At 42.8% G+C, this 21,253-nt stretch overlaps 1 protein-coding gene across 1 annotated transcript in view; it reads left to right on the top strand.

Annotated features, from left to right (window-relative positions):
* The window catches only part of LOC135896970 (xylosyl- and glucuronyltransferase LARGE2s-like), a 50,518-nt gene that overhangs the window by 7,838 nt on the left and 21,427 nt on the right, over positions 1–21,253 (top strand). The window contains exons 4-10 of the mRNA XM_065425530.2: positions 3,408–3,700; positions 6,169–6,299; positions 7,115–7,198; positions 12,258–12,335; positions 13,138–13,269; positions 15,356–15,451; positions 17,010–17,219. Of these exons, the coding sequence (XP_065281602.2) occupies positions 3,408–3,700; positions 6,169–6,299; positions 7,115–7,198; positions 12,258–12,335; positions 13,138–13,269; positions 15,356–15,451; positions 17,010–17,219 (1,024 nt within the window). The remainder of the gene's footprint in view (positions 1–3,407; positions 3,701–6,168; positions 6,300–7,114; positions 7,199–12,257; positions 12,336–13,137; positions 13,270–15,355; positions 15,452–17,009; positions 17,220–21,253) is intronic.

Consider the following 21,253-nt stretch of genomic DNA (forward strand, 5'->3'; position numbering starts at 1 on the left):
TGGTGAGCGTCGAGCAACGCAGCGTTCGGCGCGACAACGAAATGTGCGCCTGAGCAAGCGCCGCACACCTGAGCCGACGCCGACGACACCAGCTTTTCTGCGACACGAGCTCCTTAACGCTGTCGCGTTAAAATAAAGGCTAGTATGCTTCGCATCCTGGGCTTAACCTTAGCCAAGCCACAGCCATTTTTTTTTACGCATCTTACTTTCAGAAATTCAATTAGTTCAGTAATCATTGTGCTACACAGAGGGCTTGCGTGGTTGGGTATGCGTGGTTCAAAATGATTTTTCGCTCAGAGATGGTAGACGCACGATGCAGACTCTGGATCTTCTGCGACATGGGGCCCTTAATGCTCTCGTGTTAAAATATTCAGGCTTGTTTCCTTTAACTCTTGTGGCAGACTTTGCAGTGACATTTCAAATGTCAAGTAATTTTTACACTGTGTTATCACAAAGCATCAGACCTGTACCTTGCTTTGTGGCAGACGTTGCAGTGAGATCTCGTGAAGTAATTTCTAAACTGTTGTCACAAAGCATCAGTCCTGTACCTTGCTTGTGCAGACTCCAAAGTTTGATCTCTTGGGAGTCCTTCAAGGAACCCTGTCTGAAAAGTGAGACATAGAGCTTAAAATTTAATTTGTTTTCTTTGCAATATATATATTTTTAATTCTTCCATTTTGCTCTGTTGTATCCTTTCATTATCGTAAACTGTTGAGTGAATACTGTATTTCTCATATATCTGAGCTCCTTATTTGTATCATACTAGCCAGCCACTTGCCCTGTACTGGATTGTAGGCTATTTTTACTAAGCCAATCAGCTGTAATTTGCAGGAAACTCAACAGACTTGCTTGCTACATTTGATGGACGTGGTAGTTGCATTTCATAGGGTTTGCAGATGTTCTCACGAGCTTGGAAAGTTCCACATGGTTGGGAATAATTTGAATTCTTCATCCTGGTACCTCTTATAGCATGCGAGATGATTTGAGATGTGGGACTTTACCAGTGTGCCACTTATTCATGTAAAAAGAAGAACGTGCAGCCAAATATTAACCAGAATAGTTCATAATGAAATGGTTTCTTGTCACTAATTGAGGATGTTTTACAAATATAAAATCCTAATTTGTGGATGTCTGGTACTTTATTTAATGCTTCTGTTAGTACAGATGTTCTCACAAGTATTACAGTGTGCAAGTTGTGGCACTCACCCATGCATTTCTGTTCTGCCATTTTTTCTGTATATTATACATGAGGTGCCATTGTTATTTTTTACCTTGGTTCTTCATGTTACTTGCTAAAATTCTTGTGGATTGACATTGTGTAAAAGTAAATAAATCCCTTACTGTACGGCTTCTCATAGCAGCAGCTTACACAACTTATGCAGAGAGATTCTTTAACGTTAACAGCAGTTATGACCTATGAATTGGGCTAACCATATAGATTTGTTGGCACAGTCACTCATTCATTATGCTTTTGTTCAGACATGGTGCAGTGTGACATAAATATGGAGGTACTGTCTCACCTCCACAAATCAAACCAGCAGTTATTTGGTTTTAAGCTGAGCATTATAGCCACTACTGCTTTGGTCAAACAAACAGATAACACTTCCATTAGCCACTGACAAACACTGACAGTTTTCCATTCAGTTTAACTCCTGCACCATATAAAAATTGGAGGACGCTTAAGCTTCGCCTTCAAGAGTGGAACGCGACAGCGTTCCCGTCGACCCGCCAAGGGGTGTAAGACAATGGGCTACGGCGCAGCGACTACGCGCCCCGCATCGGACACGGTGAGCGTCGAGCAATACAGCGTTCAGCGCGGCTACGAAATGTGCACCTGAACAAGCGACGCACGCCTGAGCCTTAGAAACAGCTCATTTATAAGGCAACACCGCATTCACTAGAGGCCCTTTTGTACCGCTTTGAAGCATCGAACTCGTGGCTCAGTGGTAGCGTCTCCGTCTCACACTCCAGAGACCCTGGTTCGATTCCCACCCAGCCCATCTTGCAAGTTGCTTTTTATTCATGAAGTGCCTGCTGGGATTTATCGCTCATGGCCAACGCCGCCGACGCCGACGACACCGGCTTTTCTGCGACACGAGCTCCTTAACGCTGTCGCGTTAAAAGTGGCTGATCAAGATGTGGTGCCCATAGACCTTCCTATAAAAGTTACTAGTGGGAATTCTGGCACTGTCATTGTTCAGCTACCATGAGAATGATAGTTAGTACATGGATTTGTCTAATATTTGTGTTTGTGGCTTCAGATGTTCTTGTGGCATACGCTTTTATCTCCCATTTTCCAAAGAATCCGACTTTTATGAACATGTGAAGGCAATAATTCCTGTGCAAATGCATAATTATTGGGCAGTGTTGCACTTATAATACCATGTTTTGCTAAAGCCGAAAGGCCATTAGAAAGCCAGAAGAAGGTAGTTAAGGTAAGTTCATGTACCGTCAATCATTCCTATATTGGCTGAACTGCACATTTCCAGCTCCCGTAGACACTATAGTGCCATAGTTTCTTCCAGTAACTTTTTTAATAAACTCTGTGATGGTGCCTACAGTGTTCGTGTATGTGCATTGCAGCATACTTTTCTTTCACTCCACCAGCGTTTACATTGCATTGCGCAGCACATGCTGTGTGGAGATTCACAAGATCATGTAGGAAATGTACAGAAAAAGAAATGCATTAGGACTTATAGGAGGTTCACTAAAGTTAGCATAGTGCAGGGCTCACTAACCAAACATGCCTGGAATGATCAGATTGCCAGTGGATGGCACTATGCCTGCTCTGCCTCCTCCTCCTTGCGATGCTGAATGCTTGCATATGGATGCCAGCTGCGTTCTTCAGATTGCTGAGGAAGCTCCTTCAAATGGCACTGAAATTCTCTCAAAGTATTCTAATAGTACTGGGGGATTCTCAAGATCACATGGGAGTTTCTAAACAGTCGGGGGCTCATAGTAACTGCATTTACGTGAAATTGGCAGCAATGTGTCGCATTTCTTGATGCAACAAGGTAATAGTATGCAACAGTGTGTACGTGTGGCACATCCTGCTTCCTCTGAAGCAAGCCAGAACCAATTTCTGACGAGTGAATGTTGTGGTAAGTAGAGGAGAAGCTCGTGGCAAGAACTGTCTAACTTTTCCTCTCTCCCTTTATGTGATATGCCACTCTTTACATGTTTACTGCAATGTCAGACCAAATTACCCATTTCAATCTACTATCTCTGGGTGCATTAATTTGATAAGTCTTCCTAGCTCATCATTGCCATTTACATGGGCGCAATGTGCTAGAAATGTGATGTGCCGCTGTTGCATCCATGTATATGTGGCTGCTGTTGGCAGTAAACCATTGCTGTGCAGCTTTTATACACATCATGTGCTCAGCCAGCTGTGATTCTCTTTGCAGCCTATCACGGCAACAGCTGATGCAGCTGATGCAGAGGGAGGCACACAACGGCTCCGACGTCAACCTTCTGCCCTGTCCCACCCGAGGTGGTAGTGAGCTGCCCGAGGTGCCCAAGTGTGAGGTGCTCCAGGTGGCCATTGTATGTGCTGGGTACAATGCCTCACGCTCAGTCATCACCCTGGTCAAGAGCATCCTCTTCTACCGCAAGAACCCCCTCCACTTCCACTTCATCTCGGACGCTGTGGCACACCTTGTGCTGCAGACTCTGTTTAGGAGCTGGAACATGCCTGCAGGTTTGTCTTGAATGGCTCGCTTTTACTGTGAGTGGCTGTTAAAGGAAAAGCAAAGATGCACATTATGCTACACTGTGTTTGTATATTACACTTCTTTAACACCGAACAGCTACTCTTGTCACAAGGGCAGACTCGGTAATCCGTAAGAGCTGCAACAACGATAGAGATATGGTAACAGTGCATTGAAGTTTTCACACCAATTCACCTTGACGTCATGAATTATGACAGCATCTCCTTGGGTCCAGTTAATCGTTTACAGTCTAACCTCGTTATAATGAAGTCACACCAGACATTAAAATACTTTTGTTGCATGTGATACCCATTATAAGCATATATTCATTACACACTGGTATCAGCGAGAAACATTTTAGATTTAATTTGTCATATTTGATAATTTCCAATACTCACCTTTATTATATAAAGATTTGACTGTACTGGTAACATTGCCTTCAGGAGCATCCTAGTGCACTGCCCAAAAGAGTGCTAGGACGAAAGGACATGCTGTCGGCTAAATTACATGCAAAATTTTTCACATTGCAAGCTTTGCATAAGTACTATACTGCAAAAATATTTTGACAAAGGCATACAGGTAGGCAAAGCAGCAACAACAATCGTATACAGTAGACGTCCGTTAATTCAGTTCTACAGTTAATTTGATTCCAACCAAAGGATCTATCCACTACCCATGCATTTCTATGGGCCTAAACTTTCATTATTTAGCTCCCAAAATTGGCCTTCGCTGGATAATTCTAATTTAACGAGTTAGCAGGTGTATGCCTAGCCCCTATGGCAACTGCACTAGTGACCCCTTTAGTGACAGCGTCTGTTTCGGCAGAGCTCTGGGGACACTGAATGTATTTAACACGTCATCTCCCATCACAAAGGCCTATCTTCAGCTTGCCCCAGGAACAGTTTCATGCAATAACCGACTGTAACCCACAATGTCTGATTATAATAGTTACCCAATTCTAACGTGTGCTTTCTTTTTTCAAGGAAGTTGGATCAATAATTGCTTGCGTGGTGCAGTCGGCTAGGAGACCAAAACCGCCTTTGCGGTGTTCACATGCTTTACCGCATGACATGAATGCACTGCATCGAGGCTGACTTCAGGAAACCGGCTGCCATTCTGCAATACATACCCTTGCCCATTTTTCTTGTTAAAAATCAGATGTGCATTTGAGTCCTGCTTTGTTTAGGAGCTTTAATGTCAATTATACGTTAGTTTTCCACATTGTAATCATACAAAGTAGGCATGCATTTTATTCGGGAGTGCATAGACTCGTGCAAATACTGCCGAACACTCGGTGGCATGTTCTGCCGTTTTTTCTGCATCTTGTTTAATTCAGCCTGCCGGATAATTTGATCGATTTCCGTGGTCCCGCCAGGGCCAAATTAACAGAAGTCGACTGTACTATACAATACTGGAGCACAGCACAGGATTGGGGATTAAAGCTGCCAATAGCTTTGTATAATTGTGTAAGCACTAATACGTACACATATCTGAGGTTTTCTTTTTGAAGTTCTACAGCTTCCTTTTTTTTTTCTTTAGCTGTTCCCTTTTTTCTGCATGCAAACAATTGTGATGATTATGCCTTTATTCTGTCTTAGGCACATGTTTTATGTGAGATTTTTGTCTGATGCCTCCCGAAGTTGCCATTTACGCCTGTTAAAATCATCCGCTGCATGCTTCTATTCGGTGAATGTGTGTCCTGCCTGAAACGTGGGGGGAAAAAACGAACAGGAAAGAAAGAAAATTCTTTGTTGCCTGTGCATTGTAGTGATCCGGTTATGGAGGTGCAGTATGCATTTGTGCATACAGCCATTCCTAGTGTGGCGCATCCCAGAACACAGTGTGGTCCAATTCAAGTTAGCTCAAGCCAATTAGCAACCAATAATGTTTTATGACATTAATCTACTGGGTTAAATGCAATTCTTTGACCCCGCAGCTTGTAACGTACCTATCATTTCTTGCAATTAAAAAAGAAATTATTTTGGCGATTTGCAGTTTGGCTGGTGCCCAAGGCTGTCACGACACTTGCCACCGTCAGCATTTTTTGACACAAAAGAAAATAGAAAAGAGTGTAAAATAAGTGAGCTAGATTTTTCTTTGCTTTGTTCTCTAGGTGCTTGTCCACGTATGCATTACTTTAGACCTAGTGACTTCTCAAACTGTAGTAAGCCTGGCATTTGTGTTTGTTTGTAACTTTCATTTTTATTTTAAGATACATGCACATGAAGGGACCAATTAATTTTGTAGGTGCCATATGAGTAATGTGGAATACATACTGTGCACTTATCATTTATACATATTCTCAATGTATGCACTGCTTTAGCCTCAATGCATAGATGTGAATAATTTTGGATGTAATTTCTTGAACATGTTGCATATCTGTATTGACCACCTTTGGAAGGCTGCTAGTGGCCATTTAGTAACATTAAATGTGGACATGTACATATATTGTACACAGTGGAGGTGAGCTTCTACCTAGCAGACAACCTACAAGGAGAAGTATCATGGATTCCAAACAAGCATTACTCTGGTGTCTATGGGCTTATGAAGCTAGTACTGCCCAAGGCTCTTCCGGATAACCTTGACAAGGCAAGTATGGTTTCCACAAGTTGTGGGGTGACGCTGAGAGCATATCTGAAAGTGGAATTTGTTAGACTGCTTTGTTTTTACCCATGTTTTCGTTCTAAATACAATTAAGTATTGTAGCAGCAGTGACTTGAAGTAAAAACACCTTGTTTTGCAAATAAACCTGTTTAGCCACATATAGATTAGTCTTAACTTTCTTATGCAGTGACATGTACTCAATCAGACATAACCATGATGGAGCCCACAAAAAAATTATGTTGATGGGCCTCCTCAGTAGTTCATTGATTAAGCTGTCCATGCTGTGAGATTTGTTGATTAGGCATTTCGGTATGTGTTCATTAAAATGAAATGGTGATGTACTGCAGTGTTTTGTTGACAGCTACTGACAGAAATGTTACAAATTAAATCTAGACACCTTGCCTGCGGCATCCCCCAAGGTCCAGGCATTGCTGAGATATGACGTTTCTAAAATATATGCAATGATAGATCCAAGCGAATGGCACGGATCATCAACCGGCTGCCATTTTTCTGTGAGGAAACAGCTTACAACACATTTGCAGCCACTGCACATATCTAAGATCACTGACTGTAAGAAGCCATCTGACAAAAGGAAAAGCTGGTGTGCCTGTATGGTTTATCTGCTATGCCAGCTTTCTCTGGCATAACAAGATAATCCTCTGTGCAGTTCATCGTTTCTTTATGAACAGAGCAAGCTGTGCTGCTTTATTTGAAACAGGCAGAATATATGTGTAGAAATCATCTGGCTTTAGTTTTGCTTTGCTCTGAAAGTTCTTTCTCTTTTCCTTATTTTCACACAGGTGATAGTACTGGACACAGACATCACTTTTGCATCAGACATTGCTGAGCTGTGGAGAATATTTCACAAGTACACCTCCAAACAGGTAAGCAAGTTCTTGCTTTATGTGTGTACAGTTTGTTTTCTTTAGCAGGCAGCATACTGCTGAATCAGTTTGTTCACTGATAGCCCATGGAGACAGACGTCACATCAGGCGACTGCAGAGGCACATTAGCTCTTGACGATGTGGAGATACGTTCTGGCATCTATCTTGCCTGGCTTTTAAATGATTTAGCATTAAGTGTGCCTGTTATCTCAGTATAGCGTCATCATGCATCAGTTTTGCAGCTCATATGCAAAGAAAAGGCCTCAACTAAGCACAGATGTGAAAACAACCTTTCTTTATGTGGCATCTGCTAAGTTTCACCTGTATATGAGAAAGCTCATCCCGATGGCAGTGGTTAATGTAAATAAAGTTGGCAGGTAGAAAAGGCAACCATTCCATTGTCAACCATACTGCAACTTGCGAGTTTATTTCTGAAGAGGTTAGGTCCAAGCATTATTTGCATGAACATGCCAGAAACACTGCAAAATTTTGCTCAATATTATTAGCAATTACATATGATACATGAATACATGATACTTAAGAAATTAAGGAAATTTTAAGGAGTCAGGAATCAATTTGTTTGTGACAATTCAGTTGTCTGCTTTGTAGAAACGTCTGATAAAGCACTTGAGATGCCACCTATAATGTGCCAATTTAGGGAAAACCAGAAAACTGGCAATTTATGTGCTAGGGTGGCGGTTGAACTGACTGTTGGCACCGTGAAAAAAAAGATTGTGTGTGTGCACAGAAAAGTGGCAACCCTGTTCCCGGCTGTCTGCCACATGTGTCCATTGAAACAAGACGATCACGGGTAGATAGAGACTTGAGTAATCAGTAGGAGTCGAACAAGTGATGTCACAGGCTGGAGCCAATGTTTAGACAAGGGATATTTGTCTTGACTTGCCCCAAGAAAGACAAGTTTTATTAAAACATTGACTCCAGACTCGGACATCTCTCGTTCAACCACTGCCGGTGTCTCCTTCAAGTACTTTCACGTGATAATTATGCTGACTTTCATCTGATAAAGATTAAGTCTGCAAAATATTTTACCAAGGCAATGATGTGATCTTGCAGCCTATTAATGGCAGCAGTAGTGGCGGCCCATTGCCTCCTCTATTTTGTCAATGCCAGTGCAATTGCTCGCACCCCAATGGGAGCCATTGGTGCGCCTTAGTTCAGTGAGTTGCTGCGATGCGACGCTACCAAGACAGTACGACTAATAAATACAACTGCTTGCATCATGCATGCGTCTGAGCGCACGCCGCTGTCATTCTGGTGGAGATGCAGTAGACGCTTCATCCCTGCCTCTCTAAGGTTATCACATGTCTGTCAGTCTTTCTCTGATTTTCGTTACGAGGCGCCGCCCAGTTGGTAATCTCCCCCGCATCCGTAAAGCAGGCATGAACGCTATCCGACGGGGGAGAGTAGGAAAGAATGATAGGAGAGGGTGGTGAATGGTCCGATCGGGTGCATCTGGCTGGCATTTTAAAAAAAATAATAGAGGAGGCACTGGGCTGCCAAACTGAAGAGCCTTTGAGTGGTTTGCTCTGGCTAGGATATGGTGAAACTGGTCAGATTAGACCTGAAGGTTTCATGCCATTTCATATAAGGCACCACTGTGCTCCTGTTAGCACATTACTGCTGCATTTCCTGAATGTTTCTTGTGAATTATAATACTTACGGCAGTTGAGGCAGGAAACCTGCATTGAGAAATTTGCATGTGTGTTCTTGCAGTCACCGTAGCTGCAATGATATATTTTGAAGCACCTTTTTCAGTTCTGTGAGTTGGCTGCGTTGCAAAGCTCTGCAGCCACTGTATACTCTTGTTCATAGAGTACATTCCTACATCAAGCATGGTGCTCCCTTTTATTGCCCCTTTCTCTCTCTCTCTCTCTCTCTCTCTCTCTCTCTCTTTCATACACTAATCAATAAATCTGGTTTTACCTCTGCTTAGAATCCAGGGCTTGCTGCTAGGCTAGTTGATTCTTGGTAAACAGTAAAATTAAAAGAGTGCAACGACACAAACCTGAAGCGCTTGTGTTGTTCAGTCTTGTCCATATCATTTTTTTTCACTCTTTTTTAAATTTTACTTAACAGGGTGATCAATTCTTGTCCTTAAGCTAGATTATTTGAAGAGGCGGACATTACTAGCATGAGAAATAAAAATGCATGTCCAACTAATGAACAAGAATTCACCAATTAACTTCTTAATTAATTACTTTTCGGTACATATTGTTACTTATGAATTGTAGCTTTGTAGCCAGTGAGTTTGCAAGACCTACCCACTTGAAATGAATCGCTAGGATAACATCAATTTTGAGATATTTCTCAAAGGGTGAGAAAAAATACATGGGCATTTCAATTACTTTTGTGCTTCAATACATGGAAGAGCGTTTTGTTAAAATGTGGAATAACAGTGAACTTTTACAGTGACTTTAATGGCGCATATCTCCAAACTGGTGGAATTCTGAAAATTCATTCAAAGTGGATACGCCTTGCAAACTTATCAGCTACAATTCATAATGGCAACATGTGCCATAAAGTAGTTAATTAAGAAGCTGATTAGTGATTTTTTAATTAGTTGAATATGTGTTTCGATTTCTCATGAACATAATGACCGCCTCTCTGAACATTCCAGCTCAAGGATTAGAACTCCGTTATGTGCGACAGGCAATTTTTGAAAATTCCGGAAAACTTGGAAATTGTCACCTCGTATACTATGTTACACCTAGCATTCCCCAGCACCTGTGTTCCAGAATGTGCTCAAGAAAATGTTGAAATTCAGAAACGGCTTACAGGAGCCTGATGGCATTCCCTTTCACCTTTGATTTTATATGCAAAAGTAAGGCTGCTTATTAGCGTTCCAGTGGCTGCAGGGCTCTCAATATTGCAACAAGAGCTAGCCATAGCATTCTTCAGAGTACAGATAGACTTATACAGTTAAACAGTTAAACCTCATATAATCACCTTCAGTATAACAATATTCTCAATATAACTAAAGTATTTGACTTCTTATAACTTCTTGTTCTTAGAGCACTGTATTTTGAATCTCAATGTAACAATGTGTTTTTACACAAGGTTTCAATACGCCAAAATTTTGCTGCTGCCACGGAAGAAATATCGAGGTAATAGATGTTTGGAAACTGCCATGGGCACAGAGGGTCAAATGGTTGAATTATATGCGGTTGCTTGCGAATGAACCTCTCAAATCATGTGATGGGGAGCAGCCGCCAAAGCGGTGGAGCGTCATCGCCAATACTGGTGAATACAGCTGGTCATGGCCTCCAAAATTTTGCGGCATGCGGTGCCTTGACTTTGGAGGTCATAACTGGCAAGTGAAGTGTCGTCGCAGCGTATCATGCATTCATATCAATGTATTCTACGCCGCATGTTGTTATTCTGAGCCTGCATTGTGTCAGTACCTGATTTGCTGTTTTCATTGTGGCCAATTATCCCTGCCTCGTGTGGCAATAACATGTGATAAGCATGAGTAGTGGTACTAGTAGCAAATGTGAGATTCTACCATCATATTGCATATAAATACTAAGCTTGATAAGATCTTACTGTGCACTCTATCCTATAGATGGAAGGGAAAAGGTGCAAGAGTTAGCCGAGAAGAATGATGGCTTGATGTGCACCGTGTTTTCACATGTTGCTCGCATAGGGGGAGGCCGCTCCCCCCCCCTCACTTTTCTTTAGCGCACATCAAATGCTAGCCCAATGGCTGCCAGCGTGCATACACAGCTGGTTGCTCCATCTTGGATGTAATCTGCGGTGGGTGCAAAAAAATGCTAAGGTCGGCTGATATGCCGCCATAAAGTGGATGTGAAAGCTTCATAGGCTGTCCTTTGTACAGCTGATGTGAAGATATTAGAGAGCTCTAGTTTAGGGGTCGCAAGCGGCTTGCGTACGCAAGAACTAGGGGCAATGGTACTGCGCATGCATAGACCGCTACGTCTACTTGTTTCCTTGGGGCAGGCGAGAACATCCCTGCCCCTAAGCGGTCACGTTACCCATGTGACTCTTGCGGTGTATGAGAACTTAAGAGTAGCTAGTGGGTAGATAATGTTATAACTCTTTCGCCAGGTGTCGACAGACGTCGTTTTTATATTTATTAGGGAGGTATAGCGTGTCCGGTATTCAGGTAAACTTGGGGCGTTGGGGCGTGGGAGTAAATGGGAGCGGCCTGCATGGTGCATCCACCTGGTGGCGCAAAGCTCAAACGGACAAAAACAGCTAATATTGCTATAACGAAGTCTATTCTACTTCGCTGCTAGTGTAAATTTTCGGCACTGGCGTAGTCGTATTGGTGCCAAAAATTTACACCTGCAGCAAAGTAGAATAGACTTGGTTACAGTAATATTAGCTGTTTTTGTCTGTTTGAGCTTTGCGCCACCAGGTGGCTGCACCATGCAGGACACTCCCATTTACGGCTCCGGCCCAATGCCCCACGCGCCTGCTTTTAATAAGAATAGTTTTATGTGCTTTACTTCATATGCATGATTTCATATTTTAGAAAATGATAACGCAGCAAAGGTCAGAAGTTGATGGCGCTGCGAGCGCATCCGACCTCACTGCGGCTTGCGTTTGGGGCCGCTAACATATAACGTGTTTCTGCTTGCATACGCAAACGCAAACGCACCCAAGCGCTAGGGGTCCTAACGCCTTGCGTCCCCTAAACTAACACTCTCTATTGTTAACAGCGCATGAAACCGTATCTTTCATCGCCGACTGTCAAATTCAAGAAAATTACCTTTCTTTTTCTTTTTCATTGAAATTTGTTGTTCTTATCGCCCGACAATTAGGAAATTTTCGCCACCCCTTTTGTGTAATAAAAATTTGTCGGCATATATTTTTATTTGTATAAAAGGCGAAATCTCGCTATTAAAAAATTGTAACACATAGCGAAATAAAGTGCCAATTTTATCGACTTTGTTATATTGAAGTTCAACTGTAATAAAGTTGTTTCAAGTCTTGCAAATTGAATTCGATTCACTTTCTGTGCAGTTGTGCTCTGCTACCTCCATAACACTCTCCACGCTTTCCAATTTTCTTCTAGGCAATTGGTCTTGTCGAGAACCAGAGCGACTGGTATCTAGGAAAGCTATGGAAAAACCATCGGCCTTGGCCTGCTCTCGTAAGTAGATAGCTTTATTCACAAAAATAAGCGTATGAACTGCTTTATTTTGTATTGGCTTCATTGAATTACACGAAGCGTCCTGTGAAGTGTGCAGTAATTCGCAGAATATTACGTTTTTTGTTTTTTTACTAAACTAAGTTTTACTGTAGCATCATGTGGATCATGCTCCGAAGATCATGCAGATTTCTTTAAAGTGACTTATAAAGCTTTAAAACATTAATGATTTGTGGGGCAGTGCATGGCATAATTTTTTGTTCGTAACTGTTGGAGAGTTTCTTCTCGTTGCAGCTGTCTTTAGCTAAATGTGTTGCCATAAATCCATTCACCTTGTTGGTTTCATTTATAGTGTCCCATTTACTTATGCCTGGTCTATACTTAGTGACGACCTAAGAACTCAATGCAATCTCTGCCCGCAAAACTGCGTGTTATCTTCCCTCTCTGTCTCCATGCTACAAAGCATAGTTCTAGAGAGGCTATGATATTGAAAGTAGTCTTCACTCTGATGTCATAGCAATGAGCAAACATAATTGGCTTGCACATCTATACAAATTCTTGAGTTAGACAGTGGTGTATTGGCCACTGCATTCTTAGGTTGTCACCAGGTATAGAGGCATGAATGTACAACTGAATTGTCATATTAAAGTGGAAGGTTTTTGAAAGTTTAACAATGTGAATACCTTTGGTCAAGTTGGTACAGTGACCAAGAAAACATAGCAGCAGCAATAGTCACACACACCAAGGAAGTGTAACCAACTTTTCTGTGTACTGAGCATTGCAAAACTTGTTCTGATCCATGCAGGGGCGAGGTTTCAACACAGGTGTAATTTTGCTGCGACTGCAAAGGCTACGTGAACGCAGCTGGATGCAAATGTGGAAGCTTATCGCCGAGAAGGAACTTATCAGCATGTGGTTTACTTCATTGGCTGATCAGGTGACTACTAGTCCTAAACATCAACTGAATAGTCCAAGTAGCTATAATAGTTCTTTGTGTGTCACCTGCTTATTAAACACAGTTGACTACCTTGTTATATTATATAAAAGCATCTGTGTTCACCAACATACAGACAGGTGTGTCATAGTTGCTCACTGTTGACAGCAGGAATGTGTAGAGGATATTGGTCACCTGCTTACTTACAGTTGAATATTCTGTTATCTTACAAAAGCAGCTGTGTTCACTGAAATGCTGACAAACGGGTGCGCTTTAATGGTTGAGGGGACAGCTGCCAACAAATGGGTTACTTTAATTACTGGTGCAGACTTCTAGGCCCACATTAAGGCAGATAGTTTGCTAATTTTATAGAACACTTTAAATTTATATTGTCCCGAGCCAGTTCTGAGAAAGAAGTGACTGGAATGCGTGCTCTGCAAGAGGCGGGCGCTGAAGAGGAAGAAGTAGAGGCTGAGGACGCCAGCTTGAGTTTTTTTGTACGTCATCTTGTACAACTGTCTGTCTCGCCGACGCCGGGTACATGTTCAATTGTCTTTTTGTGACAAAACTGGTGGAGGTGCCCAACGAACCCAACTATCAAAGGTGCTATTTGTATTTTATTAATTTTCTTGTTTAGTTATAACTAGGAATTGAATTTTTCGGCATTCATTTCGCTCAAGAAATTCTGCACTTATCAGCGTCTATTTTCTTTATAGTACCACCTTTTCGATATTTTAGGCCCTGAGGTGTGTAGAGCATATACTTCGCAAATTGTTTCTTTATAGCCTCTAGTGTCTCTTGCTTGCTTGCCACCATAGAGAATAGTGAACAGTAAACACTAATGTCTTTTGACAGCTCGCTCTTAAAGTTTGTGTTTTTAATGCTGACCACAAACCAAAAAGAATGACGATCATCACTTAGCCACATATTGGTACTCTGGTTGCACTCCATTCCGCATTGCCATTTCTCGCAGAGACATTTTCTATGTGCAGAGAACAGTTTTTGTAGGTCACTGCACGTGGCCTAGTCCGTGACGTCGACCAAGACGTTCACTTCAGGGGCATAGTCTTTGTCTTCCTGCTACCAGAACAACAGCCACTTTACATGGACAATGAGAATCTGGTGCATGTCGCACTATACTATTCCACTTGAATCCATTCACTTTGAACTACCATTTGAATCTTGTTGTTCTGTACCTGTTGCAGTAGCACTACAAAGAAGCACGAGTGTGTAGAAGAGGCATGCAGGTCTGTACATACTATGTATCGGTGTGTGCACTAGGAGTGGACAAGTGTTGCAACTATTTCAAATTGCTTGACTTAGGTCCGCAAAAAAAGTTGAGGGCCCCGCAAATTCCTGGAATCTCACTCTATCCACAATGGTCAGTCCGGCTTGCACTTTTTCTTGCTGTGTCCTTGGTGTGTTTGTGCACACAAGTTGGCATGCACTGATAAAGGTTACTGCTTGGAAGGCATCACTTTTTATCCCATTACCACATCCCACACAGGAACTGCGAGGAGGAATGGACTCATATGCGCACGAAACTCCCTTATCCAATCTCCTTTGTCATGACGCGGTTGGAGAGGCCCACAGTATTGGGCGAGGTTCAGGCAAGGCTGGCAGAAAGAAAACCTGCTCATCCAGGAACCCCACTCTCGCCCCACAAACGCAGCAGATTTTCTACTGGCCGAGCATGAGCAAGGGCGCTTAAGCAGGAGCACCCAAACCATTTAAAAGAGTCCAGTCATGTTGTGCGGACCCAGTGCCATGAGCCATGACAAATCCTTAAATTCTGCACTTTTCAGTTAAAATCAAATCCCTAAAATTGTAATCAGCAGGTAATTTTCGGCATTTATCGGTAAAAAACAAAAACTCCAATTCCTAGTTATAATTTGGTTCCAAGGCTATCATTTAAGTTATTATATAACCAATTTCCAAGAAGCTGCAGTTCAGTTTTCTTATGTTTATTCCTTGAGCACATTGTTCTGCAAGTAATAACTCATACCTGACGAGAACTTTCAGTTTTATGCCTTCAGTTGTGTCTGAATGTTCATATGAAGTCTATCATCGCTTTATTTGTTTCTTGAAGGATATCTTCAATGCTGTGCTAAAGCAGCACACTGAGCTCCTGTTTCGTCTGCCATGCCAGTGGAATGTGCAGCTGAGTGACAATACTCTCAGTGAGGTGAGGGTTTTGTGCTTTTCAATGAATAGATGTACACTTGGCTGAGGCTTGTTGCAATGCTATCGTCTACTGTAAACCAACCCTAGCATGGAGAAGATATACAATCCACCTACGAAATACTCATTTGTAAATCCGCGCTGTGAGGTTACTACAAGGTTCATTCTTAGTCACTTATTATGAGCCACTGTTGGGTTTGCCTTCATGGTTTCCGGTGTTTATTGCAGTAAGTCCTAAGAAGTAAAGACCTTAGTTTGTGAAACAGTGTAACAGCAGTGAACTACATTTTACTTGTGTGCTTGCACATGTTTGTGCAGTCATTGGCTTGCCGTCAAAGGTGACCACATGTTCTATGGCTGTTAGAGCAAATTTAGAAGTATATTTTGGTGGTATAAGCTGGGTTCACAAGGTTGCGTTTTGTTCGTCTTTATTGGGGTTTTGCTGAGGAATGTAATTACTTTTTGTCACAGGGCAAGCATCTGTGAAAGCACATGTAAACAGAAAAGGAGCTTAGACTTGTAGCAAGTATAAAACTTGCATAACTTGCATAATTCTAGCATTTTCTACATGAATTCCTCTTGCACATCTAACACTATAACACGTGTTATAACACAACAAATACCTTGGAAAACACGGGGAAGGCAGGAGATGGAAATTCAAGATGATGAGCAAAACGAGAACAGGGTGAAAGCAGAAGCCAATGTTTCGACAACTGGACTTGCCGAAACGGTGGCTCCTGCTTTCACCTTGTTCTCGTTTTTCTCATCGTAACAAAATACCTTGCATCATGATCTTGATATATTCAGCTCTACTACTTGCTCATTATCTGGCTTCTCTCTTTATTTAATTCAATTTTTCTTTGTGCTTTGTACCACTGTTGTTTGAGATATTCTGTTTTGTTTTTCGGTTTTATGTTGTTTGTAACACAAGTGCACCATTGTTAAGGCATAACGCTGTTCTTAGGCACTTTCAGAAAATAAATAAGCGAAATGAAAACAATATTACAAAATCAAACAAGAGGTAAAACTTTCGTTTGGATAAATTCAATGTTACAAAGCTCAGTCATTTCAAAGATAACAAACATTCATGCTAGCGCTTGGCACTAAGCCAGTCGTGCCGCGTCTCAAGATGCTTCCCGTGCTTTCTCACTATCATGTAACAAATTTACCCATATATCTCACTGAGCCTGTTTATGATGCCGTACTTATTAAGAAATGGCACAACGTTGAGTTGAATGCCAATTACCCAATAAAAATCTAAGCATTGTGCTTAAATTTGCACACACATTTTTACGGCTCTTCTGTTATGGGATTAGGAATATAGAGAGCTGCCTAGATTTAGGCAGTGCTTATGTTACATTGTATCAGCCATTTCAAGATCCCGTCCCAAAGTTTAATGGTCTCTAGCCTACATTCATAGTGTAATATTTCACGCACAGTCAACGAGGACACAGTGAAGGGGGACACACATGCATACAAAATTTTGTAGCAGTCTTGCTTGATATGTGCTTGTCGAAGTTATGGACTCTTACAGAGTGTTTAACTGGCTCTTCTATATGCAGCTGTGCTACTCCGAGGTGCAGGAGCTAAAAATAATTCACTGGAACTCACCTAAGAAGCTCAAAGTCAAGAACAAGCATGTTGAGTTCTTCCGCAACCTCTACCTTACCTTCCTCGAATATGATGGCAACCTGCTGCGACGCGAGCTTATTGGTTGCAACGGCACGACTTCCTCATCTGCCGGTGTGCATGCCTCTCACGTACAGGATGCTGTAAGTGACCATCACTTAGCAGCTTGCCCTAGCTGCTCAGAATTTCAAGTTGGTATTGCTTTATATAATAATGTTTACAAAAAATGGCATGTAAATGAAAAAGAAATCAAGTGCAAAGATGCATGGCTAGTGAACACAAGAAATGTTTAATGGCAAGTGGCATCATGTATAATGACCAGAAAAAAAAAGCTGGAAGTTCCATTTTTGCCTGCATATTTATTTTGCCACCCTGAAAAGTTTCTTTGAGTTTACAGGCTCATTAGCATTTAAATCGTGCACATTTGCAGTCTGTTTTGGTAGTACTAAATTTGGCGTACACATTTCCTGGCTGTCCAATGGAAAGGGAAGATCACAAGCATCTGCAAATACATCCATCAGAATAGTCTGTTAAGCTAGTAGTTGAAAAGTGCTAGTAGTTACTATCTGCCATGAAAAATTAGGGGACACAAAAGCAACATTACGAGGGCTGTGAAGGCAGATTAGCAGCACTAGCCCGCTCTACTGACCAAGTTAGGTTTTTCTATTGTGAGCAAATCAACCTGGACAGTGCTGGCACCAAATGTGTTATCATATAAAATAGACTATAGAACATGATCATTGTGCGAGGTTTGATTATGAATGAGTTGCACACTCAAAGCAGTTTTTTATTTTATCTTGTTAGACATGCAGGTCACAGTGTAGATGGTTTAAAACTTTCCTCAGAGTCATACAAAACTACTTAATTGTACTATGTACTTTATTGAGTATCTAATAGAACTGAAAGGCCATTGCCAAACATAAAGCAGTGCTATGCAGCACTCTTGCCAGAAACAGAGAGCCAGGTATTTTGTACTTATCGCTGCCATAAGATGCACGAGAGGTTTCAGCGAGAGAGACATACAGCGGAATCTCATTGATACAATCTTTACCGGAACTCGAAAATAAAATGTGTCATCCGAAAATCTTATTATCCAAAGCAAGATCCGGAAAGTATGAAAGTAGCCGTACTCGGTGACAAACTCAATAGCAAAGTGTTGTGTCTTTGAGTGCAATAAGGGTGGAAAGAAATAATGTGGACAGGACAGACACTCACTTATAACTGAAGTTTAATTAATAGTTTCCAAGGGAGTGGTGGTGGCACGCATGCGCAGTCAGAGGGCAGATACAAGGCTCCTACAGATTCACATGGAAAAGTTCCAAAAAAACCTAACACTGTTATCCATCAACGGGATAAAGAAACAAGTTATCTCAATAGGTGTTAGGCTTTTTTAGAACTTTTGCATGTGAATCCGTAGGAGCCTTGTATCTGCCCTCTGACTCCGCATGCGCACCCTTACCGCTTTTTTAGAAACTACTATTCATTAAACATCAGTTGTAGCCCAGACAACACACAGATATCCTAAAAATGTTTGATGGGCGTCCCTGTAAGGAGGTTAAGGAGATTCCAGGGATGTTCCTAAAATGTCCTACGCTAATCCAGAGAACCTCCCATGTGAAACACCGAAAGACGCCCCATGGAGCTCCCGGCCGGGTCTTTTTCGGTTGTTGTCTGGATGCAGGATGGAGGTTATATCCCCGGCATGGGAAGTAAAATGGATGTCATTTGTTGTATCAGTCGAGGTGGCCAGTGACCAAATGCTCTTTATTGCTGAACGTACAGTGCTTTTATAGCCGCAAGGGGTGTGGAAACCAAGGCGCATATCTAATCTAGGCGAGCACGATGAATCGCCGCACCAGGCATGGCACGTGCGTCATTCCCGATACATCTTCCCTCCTGTGGAGAATAGATGCCAAGTACTTGGTTGAAATTGTGGTCGTACCACAGGCGCTGCGGTGGTCTCCTATCTCTGGTAGATTGGCACAATGTAAGAGCCTGCAGAGCCGTTGAGCTCACAGTCGGTTCAGTCGTAGTCACGGGCGGCGGCGCCTGCGGAATGTTCTCGGAGCTCACAGGCGAGTCTCCAGTTGCAGCAGGTGCCGTGGTTTGCAGTGCTTCACACGCTCGTTCGCTCTCCCGGTCGTCACATTCGAGGGCTTCTTGCTGGAACAGCTCACCAGTTGGAAGCAGCTGCTGTCGGTTGCGAAGTAGCACTCTGTTGTCCTCGGTAACTACTCGATAAGACCTCAGTGCAACTGCTTCGGTAACTTGAGCTCGGCGATTCCATGTCTTTTCCTGTACTCTCACGACATCGCCGGTATTGAGAGGTGGTAACGTTCTCCCCCGAGTGTCTGCCTGGGCTCGCTTGAATACTGGTATGCTTGGCTGCTGCCTGAAGTCTGGGAGTAGAGTGCGAAGCCTCCTGCCCTGCAAGAGTTCACCAGGGGAGCGGCCATCTTCGAGCGGAGTGGATCTGTAGTTGAGCAACCCGAGCCAGAAGTCTTGTTTTGTTTCTTCCGTTTTCTTTAGGATTCTTTTCACAATCTGAACCCCCTTCTCAGCGAGTCCATTCGATCGCGGGAACTCTGGGCTCGACGTGATGTGGCTGAAGTCGTACCTGGATGCAAAGAGAGCAAATTCATAAGACGAAAACTGCGGCCCATTGTCTGTGTGGACTTCCATTGGAATGCCGTATCTTGAAAAGATGGCGCTCAACTTCTCAATTACGGCACTGGATGTTGTACGAGTCAGCTTCTCCATTTCCGAGAAGTTCGAATGGGCATCAAAAACCGATAGGTACGATCTGCCTCCGTACTGAAAAATGTCAATGCCCACGCGGTACCATGCATGGGCCGGTGTAGGTCTGATCATAAAAGGCTCACTTTGCTGTTTGTACGTATATTTACGGCAAACTGCACAACTCTGCAACAGGTTTTTGATATCAGAGTTCAGCCCCGGCCAGAACACTAGGCCCCTGGCTCTTGCTTGGCACTTGTTCAAGCCCATGTGTCCCTCATGAATACGTTCGAGAACTTCCTTTCGCATTGGCTTCGGGACTACAACTTTGCTGCCTTTAAATACAATTCCTTTAATCAATGAGAGCTCGGACGCGAATGGCTTCATTATTCCCACAATGTCACCGTGGCCATTAATGTAGCGCATCACTGACTGCAAGTCCTGATCATTCGCCGTTGCTTTGGCCAGACGGGCCAGTGTTCTAGTGCTTACCAAGGTTGACATGACTGCAACCGCGTGGACCTCCACATCTTCCGTGTCTTCGGAGTAGTCCTTAGTTGCTGTCCCTGGAGCCCTTGATAGCATGTCTGCGAGAAAGATTTTCTTTCCTGGTACATACTGCAGTTCAAAATCATAAGCCATTAGCCTCAAGAAAAAACGTTGAAGCCTGGGTGCCATATCACTGATTCCTTTCGCTGCAATACCAAGCAGTGGACGGTGGTCAGTCTCGATAACAGTTTTACGTCCGTATACGAAGTGATGAAATTTTTCACAGCCGAACGTTATCCCCAATGCTTCCTTTTCAATCTGCGAGTACCTCTGCTCCGAGTTGGCTACAACACGCGAGGCATAAGCGACTGGCCGCCAGTTTTCACCGTGGCGCTGTAAAAGTGCAGCCCCCAAACCATTCTTTGATGCATCTGCCACGATTTTAGTTTCTCTGGCTGGGTTGCAAATAGCTAGGAGAGGTGCACTGCTGAGCATGTCGCAGATCATCCTCCACTCACTAGCGTAGTTTTCGGTCCACTCGAAGACAGAGTCCTTTTTGATGAGGCTGCGAAGAAGCGTAGTACGTTCTGTGAGATTAGGCAAGTACTTGCTGAAATAATTTGCTACTCCTAGCATTCTGCGGACAGCGGATTTATCCGTTGGGCATGGAGTCTCCCTCAACGACTGCGTCAACGCTGGGTTAGGCTTTATTCCATCGTGGCTTCACGATGACGTCACCCAAGAATTTAATTTCAGTCACTCCAACCTTGCACTTTTCAGCGTTGAAAGTTAAGCCTGCTTTTTCTGCCACTTGCAGCACTTTGCGCAGGCGCGCATCGTGTTCTTCCTTAGACGAGCCCCATCTTAGAATATCATCAATGTACACTCTCACACCTTGACAGCCGTCAAATATTCGCTCAGGATTTTCTGGAAAACTTCCGGTGCTGATGAG

This window comes from Dermacentor albipictus, chromosome 3 (assembly GCF_038994185.2).
Source record: "Dermacentor albipictus isolate Rhodes 1998 colony chromosome 3, USDA_Dalb.pri_finalv2, whole genome shotgun sequence".
Classification (NCBI taxonomy): domain Eukaryota; kingdom Metazoa; phylum Arthropoda; class Arachnida; order Ixodida; family Ixodidae; genus Dermacentor; species Dermacentor albipictus.